The sequence below is a fragment of the Morus notabilis genome, unplaced genomic scaffold (genome assembly GCF_000414095.1).
Source record: "Morus notabilis unplaced genomic scaffold, ASM41409v2 Scaffold176, whole genome shotgun sequence".
Classification (NCBI taxonomy): Eukaryota; Viridiplantae; Streptophyta; class Magnoliopsida; order Rosales; family Moraceae; genus Morus; species Morus notabilis.
In genome coordinates, this window is record NW_010368054.1 from 379,322 (window position 1) to 387,134 (window position 7,813).

Below are 7,813 nucleotides of genomic sequence, written 5' to 3' on the forward strand. Positions count from 1 at the left end.
TAATACTATGACTTTAATATACACCATTCCCAAGTTCTTCTTCTTCTTAAACTATTCAAAACATGATTTATTTTTTGGGACAGTAAAACTAAGGAATTAGAAGTACAGGCATTAAGAGAAAACGTAGACAATAAAGAATTAAGAAAAAATGAAGTATGGTGAACATGAAAATCATAAAAAGAAAATAAAAAAATAAATGAGGTTTGCACGAAAGTTTGTAAAACGAGACACTCATTTAAGAAAGGAAAAAAATAAAAGTTTGACAATAAGAGACATATTGTTTTAAGTCAAAAAAAAAAAATATGACAATAAAAAATTTAGTCGAGAAAGTACATAAATATAAAGTACAAAGAAAGAGTAATGTATTTAGACAATAAAAGATGTAGTTAATAACTTAATATTGTATACTGTATGTGTGATATTTTAGCAAACTAATTAATATATTATGCTAAGCCTATTTTATATTTTTGTATAAGTAAAGAATTTGTTATGAAACAAGAAAAAAGAAATAAAGATACAGCGTACAGCTTTATTAAGTCTAATAAATATGATAACTAATTAAAAGACATATTATTGCTCATTATCTATAGTGAAATTACAAGATCGCTATAGTTTTCCATCCAATTTTTGATAGAATTTTAACTGAGGGATTAAATTTGAGGTAGTTAAAGACTTTAGGGTTTAAGATGGAACAATTTTCAATACAGGGACTAATTTTAGAAAGAGAAAAGAGCTTAGAGACTTTTCATGAATTTAACTCTTAAGAGAATGGAAGAATAATACACTTAAAAAATGCTTGATTTGATAAAAAAAAAAAATGCTTTGATCATTTTTAATAAAAAAAAAATGCTTAATATATTTTTTTATTAACTTTGGGATTGGGTGGGAATTCAAACCTTCTAAGGCCTGTTTGACAGAACTTTTTAGAAGTTGTTTTCGGCTTTCTAAGTCCAAATGAGCTATTTTTTAAGGGTTCGTTTAATTTGCTGATTTGAGTTTTTAATTCGAATTGAGATGTGACTTTATGTGAGAGCTTTTTACTGTAACAAAAAAGTTAGATGTGACTGTTTCTGAAGGCTTTTTATTGTAGCAAAACTCGAATTCTAAACTCGAATCGGCGAAATGAACGGGGCCTAAGTGTTTGGATCATGATTTGTCAAAAATGCTCTAATTAAAATCAGAAAATGTGGTTTCTAAAAAAAGAATTTTATAACAAACTGTGTGTTTTTTCTCTCGTAGTGAACCCAAAATCATCGATAATAGGCAATATCTTTTTCCAATCCTTTGTTATTCACAATAATTTATAAGATAGATTGATTTACATATCACATAGCTCTTTTAAATTAAATTACATGATTGGTAATGAATTCAATAAATATGGAAACAAATCCAACTTTGTTTTTCTTTTTTTTTCTTTGTTTAAGTCTGAGTATATATATGTATGTATACATGTATGTATGCATGCGTGATAATAATTAATATAGAAGGAGATGGATGTCTCACAATCACTACATTCTAGGAAGGTGATCAAATCTGACATAAATGGGAGGCAAAATTAAGATTAATGACTCAATGAGAGGAAAAGAAAGAAAAATAAGAATCGGCTTTGACTCAAAAACTACTTTAATTATTTGCATATAAATGTGCCATGAATCGTCAATGCCTTTCTCATACACATTCTAAGTCCTGCATCAAAAAACAAAACAAAACAACAAAACAAAAAACAAAACAACACAAAACAAAAAACAAAAAAAAAAAAGAAAAAAAGAAAAGAAGTGGTGTTGACTCAACATCATTATATAAGGCTAATATATATCTACTCTACATATTCTTCTACTCCTTTGGACAAACAATGGGAAGATTCAAAAGGGTTTGTGTTTTCTGTGGAAGCAATTCAGGGAATAAAAAAATATTCAGTGACTCAGCTCTTGATCTTGGAAGAGAATTGGTACTCCTCTTCTCTTTCTCTTTCGGTCTCTTCATTTCGCGCGCGAATACATTTATTTTTAAATTTTGTTAATAATTTGTTATTTATTGTTAAAAGGGTAAGTTTTGATATATTGATATTGCAGGTGGAGAGGAAGATGGATTTGGTGTATGGAGGAGGGAGTGTGGGGCTGATGGGTTTGGTTTCACAAACAGTTCATGACGGTGGATGTCATGTTCTTGGGTGAGTAATATAAAGCCAAACTTAGTTCACACTGCAATATTGAAGCTTTTTATGTGTGTAATGTTGAGTGTGTAAATTTGGATGAATCAAGATTGCAAGCATTTTGCCTTAAGACCACTGGGTCTACTGGCATAGATGGGTTCGGATGAGGCGGGAATTGGAGAAAGGTTACGGGTTCAATCTCGTGCTGTATAAAAAAATAAAAAAAATAAAAAAAAAAATCCATTGCAAGCATTTTTCTAATATTATTCTTGGATATTAGTTTACTTCATGATATATATTAGGAATACTTGATTGGACTTAATTTATCTTCTCGTTTTCCTTTTCTTGTTAGAATTATTCCCAAAGCTCTTGTACCAGTTGAGGTATAATCTCTCTCTCTAATCTATATATATATATAGAAACACACACACACACACACACATATATATATATATATATGTATTATTATGTATTTTTTAAAATAAACTACGAGAAGAAATAACTGGGGTCAAAGGATCTTTGTACACATATGTACATACAAGGCACTGTTAATTTTCTCAGATATCCGGAAAATCAGTGGGAGAAGTGTTGACTGTATTAAGTATGCATGAAAGGAAGGCTGAGATGTCATCTAGAGCTGATGCTTTCATTGCACTGCCTGGTATGCATATATTGCTTTAGAATTAGAAAACAAAGTAAAAAAAATTTTGAAGAAAAACTTTCTTAGCTAATAAAAAATTTATGGATTGATATTACTATATAATTATTCACTAATTTATGGACTTTTGTGTTTTGGATGATGTGATGAAGGAGGGTATGGAACTATGGAAGAGTTGCTTGAGATGATAGCCTGGTCTCATCTTGGAATCCATGGAAAACCAGTAAGTTAAATAGATTTCAAATACACAAACTAAACTTGTAAATTACATACTTTACCCATGCATTTTTGGAAGTTAAAAAACTACTGTATAGTTATTGGTATTATTTCTAAATTAGAGTGGAGATTCAAACTCTTAGATCGTGTTTGGAATTGATCCCGTTTTTATTTTTCACGTTTTTCGAGAAAAAAAATGAAAACGTTTCTAAAACGGCGTTTGACGCAATAAAGATAAAAAAACAGAAATGAAAACAATTTTTTGATTTAATGTAAAATAAGAGAGAAATGAAAAATGACTTTTAGTCATTTTTTCATTTTTTTTGTTTTCGTTTTCTCCTCTCTCGAGCAGAGAGAGAGAAAGAGACAGTAATGGGTTTTTTTATACTAAAAATAATATCTTAATAAAACTACCAAATGCATTTTCAAAAATGATTTCTGTCTGAGATTAAAAACGTTTTCCTTTTCATTTGCATACAAAAAATAAAATTATTTTAAAACGAATTCTAAACGCGCCTTTAATCTCAAAGATCAGAGTTAGGAGCATAAATTTACCGTTAAGATATGCCTGAAACTCCAAGACTTTTTGGCATATACTTTAAAGGATTTCTTAATCATATCAGTCCAAAATATTAGGAAGCTATAATTTATGTATTATTTTGATGAGTAGTTGCTATGACATGACTTGGCACCAAATTTGGGCCCAGAGTTCGAATATTAATCTTTCTTCGTCTTCAAACCAAAGCATTCTACTTTTCAATGAAACAGGTGGGTGTGCTAAACGTTGATGGTTATTACGACGGGTTGCTTGGCCTATTTGACAAAGGCGTAGAAGAGGGATTTATCAACCCATCTTCTAGAACCATTGTCGTTTCTGCTACAACTGCTGCTGAGCTCATAAACAAGCTAGAGGTAATTCCCGATTTATTTCGTTAGTTCGAATTACAACTCAAGTTTTTATTATAATTTTATCTCTCATAAAAATTCAAATTCAACTTTTTATACTACAGTATTTTCTCTCACATAAATTCATTTTTCAACCATTCTTTTTCCCTTATCCACTAGCAAATTCCACAAGGACTTGGCCAAATATACACAAAGACATGCATACAGAAGATGACAGTGTAAATAATAATTTCTTTTTCTACTTCTTATGCCATTAAAGTCATTTAATTTGTCTGTAGGAATACATACTTCAGCATCATCAAGTCGCACCAACGCAAAGCTGGAAAGTAGAGGAAAACCACAACGCAAACTTTTAGCTCACTTCTTTTGTCATCTCAAAGTTAATGCAAACTTCTTGGTGTTTACCCCGTGAAAACTTGCTTGATGTGTTTACCCCAAGAAAACTTGCTTGATTTGCAGTTCTTTTCTGATATTCTGTTGGCGAAGTTTATGAGAAATGAAAGGACAACTGGATGGAGAAATTTATGTTTCGATTGCCATGTTGGCTAAAGAACAGATTTAATATATGAAATAAGCAAGAATTGGCAATTTGGCATAGATAAGGATTCTTCGGATTTAAACTTACTTCTAATGCAGATACTATTACTACTAAGGATCTAAGGGTTCATTTTCAAACACACTACATTCTACGGCACTTCCTAAGTGCTTTTTGCATCTTTTTTTCTACTTTTGCGCATAAACTTCAAAGTTCAAACTAGGGATGTTCCTCAACAAACCGAAAAACCCAAACCAAGCCAAACCAAAACCACCAGGTTTGGTGCGACATCAAGACACTGATGTAGGCATCAAAAAAAAAAATTCCTTGGAGGTTTCTAAGCATTGACTTCAACCCGAACCGACCTGAAGAATGAATACACCCGTAGTTCAAACTAAAACATTCTTACAATTGTCAATTGTGAAGTTCAGGTAGCAGAACAATATTGCAGTAACAGCAATGGTTCCATAAACGAGGTATAATTTTCAATTTCAGTGAAGAATGCAAAAGGTTTAAAGAGATATGAGCTACAAATCTACAATGCAAAGCAACTAATCTTGAACAGAATGTGAGAGAGACCATAAAATAGAATAATTCATTAACTTTCACAAGATTGTAAACATCTGAGAATTGGGAAAAATAGAAAGAAAAAAAAAAAAAAAGGTGATGTAAAAGGCCAAACTAAATTACATATATAGTACAAATAGGTTTCTTGTAATCAAAAGGAATTGCCCAAGAGTAAGAAAAAGAAATACAACAATGAAGCTTGAAAATGAACCCAAAACGTATCATTAAGAAACTGAATAAAATTTTGAGCAAAAAGCAATAAATGTGGGTATCTGAATTTCAACCTGATCAGCATGTATTGACTCCATCCTTGCAATCCTTAGTCAAATTATAGAACGTTTCGACCCGTGTCTTTGCCCTGTAAAGAACCTCAGTATCAACAGCAACTCTCATGTACCCATCAAACTCCACAGGTATTCCATTATTCAAATTCATGGTCTCATTGTACCACTCGCTTGTATTCCCCCATAACTCCTTGTAATCATCGAGCAAATGAACCTTATACTGAGACCTCAACTTATCAAAATAGTTATAGAATGGTTCGTTGGTAGCTATATACAGATGCCTCCATGGCTGAACCAACCCTTTAAGCTTCTCAAGAATCATGTCGGGCGAAGTGTCATAGTCCAAGTGCGGCCAGAGCTCCTTGTTCTGCGCCTTCTCACCGCGAACCACGTGAACCGCGTCGAAATCCCAGTCCATATGACCGCTAATCGCCGTGACAATGTTCATCAACCTCTTGGATTTCCACAAGGCATGCCAAGGTCTCTGTACGTACTTAGCAGCCTGCCCTTCACAAACTCTATACCAGTAGTTCTCTGGCTCCGGGGCATCGAATTGCCGCCATATAATCGTACTCTTATCTTTCCTTAGCTGCATAGGAGTCACCTTATGACTCGCAACCTTCCAAAAAGGCACTTTCCTCCTGTGCCCACGATCCCATTTCTTCCAATCTCTCAAAAACTCACCCTCCTCAACCACAGACGCAAATTCCTTAAGATGTTCGAAATCAAAGTAGTATCGAAAATCCTTTCCCTCCTCGTCTTTTCTACTAGGGTTATAAGTTGAAGCCAAGCACACACTAAAATCCATAACAAAAGTCCTATTCAAGTACATAGCTTCACCTAAACCACACAAGAAACTCCACATGTAATGGTTCATTCCTTTGCAATAATCACCACCACGAGAGTAATACAAGTACCTTCCTTTCCTGAAGTTCGTCTCCGATCCCAAGGTCGGGATCGTGTCGTTTATCTCCTCGTCCCGAACCACCGGAGGAGCTAGTTTTCCTGCCCGAGCCGCCGTCGAATTGCTGAATCTCGTCCGAAATCGACGGGCATTGACGCCAGAATGCCAACCCCCGGCGTGAAGCACTCTGTAATTACAATTCTCACCGAATCCGAGCTTAAACCTCCGGAAATCCCTGTACTTCCTCCACGATTTCTCCTTCTTGTTCCGAAACCTCCACGAGACATCGCATTCGTCCGGTTTCGAACCGTTAACAGGAGATTGATACTCGAGGAAAACAATCGACTTGAAAACCCTAAGATTAAACCTCTCGATCGCGATCAGAGCCCTGGGATCCGAGCAATTCACCTTCTCCAGATCCTCGCAGCTCAATTGCCGCGTCCCCGAATCGTTGATTAGGGCTTCAGATTTCTCGATCACGAGTTCCGTTATAGGGTTCGAAATCGCCGCCGGGGGGATCGCCGGCGAAATGGCAGCGACGGCGACCAAATCCTCGCCGGTTTTGAGGATGGAGTCGTCGGTTTTGAAGGTGGCGTTCTCGGTCTGAGTGAAGAGCTTGGTTAGGGCTGGGGCGGACTCCAGCCATGGATCTGGAGGCTGGTAGGTTATGGCGATGACAGTGAATATGAGGACGGAGAAGACGAAGGCCGAGAAGCAGAGGTTGCTTATAAGCTTTATCAGGTTTTGCCCCAGGGGCACCTCGCTCGTGCTCGCCTCTTTCATGGGAAAGCTTTCCCGAGAAAACTCTCTCTCCTCCGAGAAAATGGAGTGAACTTCGGAAGATAGCAGTGTTGATGATCTGATGGGCTTTTTTATTTTTTATTTTTTGTGTGTCGGAAATGCGAGTTCGGATTGAGTTTTAAGTTTAACTGTGTTCTCTCTCCTTTTGAGATTGGACTGGTCGAAACTTGAACGACCAGCAAAGGAAAAGGACTAGTTGAACAGCACGGCTCCGCACGTGTATTTAACTTGTTACATTTAAGTTTAGTAAAAAAAAAATAGTAAAAAATAAATAAATAAATAAATAGAGCATAGTTAAAAGAAAATTAAAATTTTAAATAGAGCAAATTAAAGAGTAAATTATTTATTGATGCATATAAAAAAAGTATTTGAAAAGGTTAATAAAGAAAAATATATATTTAAGAATTTGAGAAGGTATGATTTTAGCAAAGTGAAGAGTAAAAGTATTTATGAATGTCACATTTGAAAAAAAAAATTATTGATTGGGCTCATATATGTGAGAAAAACTTTAAACAATGATAATTTATAGTAGTTTTGTTTGCGAGATAAATAATAATTGAAAGAACCATTAAGAAAAAAATATGCATCTATAATCTATAATTTTTAACATACAATAAAGAGGTTACTCATTCTTTTGCCACATGTCAATCTCTTATGTCTTCTTTTACTAGTTTTGTAACGTATTCCGCACATATTGTCGTGTTAGAGATAACTGAAGAGCTTATTATTTACTAAATAATGAGGAATTTTTTTATACAACTATTTAAGAATTTTTAAATTTATTTTAAAA

The 7,813-nt window shown here is 34.2% G+C and overlaps 2 protein-coding genes across 3 annotated transcripts; one reads left to right on the top strand and one right to left on the bottom strand.

Moving 5' to 3' along the window:
- The first annotated feature begins 1,852 nt into the window (after positions 1–1,852).
- On the top strand, positions 1,853–4,303 carry LOC21402062 (cytokinin riboside 5'-monophosphate phosphoribohydrolase LOG8). Its single transcript, XM_010114354.2, has 7 exons — positions 1,853–1,948; positions 2,073–2,170; positions 2,505–2,535; positions 2,714–2,813; positions 2,963–3,033; positions 3,795–3,938; positions 4,211–4,303. Exons 1-7 carry the CDS (start codon positions 1,853–1,855, stop codon positions 4,286–4,288), a joined length of 618 nt encoding a protein of 205 aa, XP_010112656.1. The 3' UTR covers positions 4,289–4,303.
- Positions 4,304–4,331: 28 nt separating this feature from the next.
- Positions 4,332–7,178, bottom strand: LOC21402063. Of its 2 annotated transcripts, none has more exons than XM_010114355.2 (2): positions 5,319–7,178; positions 4,332–4,406 (listed from the first exon to the last, which is right to left on the bottom strand). In XM_010114355.2, the coding sequence occupies exon 1, from the start codon at positions 7,003–7,005 to the stop codon at positions 5,323–5,325; it is 1,683 nt and encodes a 560-aa protein (XP_010112657.1). In that variant the 5' UTR covers positions 7,006–7,178; the 3' UTR covers positions 4,332–4,406; positions 5,319–5,322. The 2 variants fall into 2 exon arrangements, with proteins under 2 accessions (XP_010112657.1, XP_024032020.1); XM_024176252.1 differs by lacking the exon at positions 4,332–4,406 and adding an exon at positions 4,762–4,832.
- Between the last annotated feature and the right edge of the window lie 635 nt (positions 7,179–7,813).

Excerpts from the sequence above, each read along its gene's own strand:
- LOC21402063 (XM_010114355.2), bottom strand. The coding sequence starts at position 7,005 with ATGAAAGAGGCGAGCACGAGCGAGGTGCCCCTGGGGCAAAACCTGATA.
- LOC21402062 (XM_010114354.2), top strand. The coding sequence starts at position 1,853 with ATGGGAAGATTCAAAAGGGTTTGTGTTTTCTGTGGAAGCAATTCAGGG. Across the intron at positions 1,949-2,072 it reads TTGATCTTGGAAGAGAATTG|GTGGAGAGGAAGATGGATTT; the intron begins GTACTCCTCTTC and ends TTGATATTGCAG. Across the intron at positions 2,171-2,504 it reads GGTGGATGTCATGTTCTTGG|AATTATTCCCAAAGCTCTTG; the intron begins GTGAGTAATATA and ends TTTTCTTGTTAG.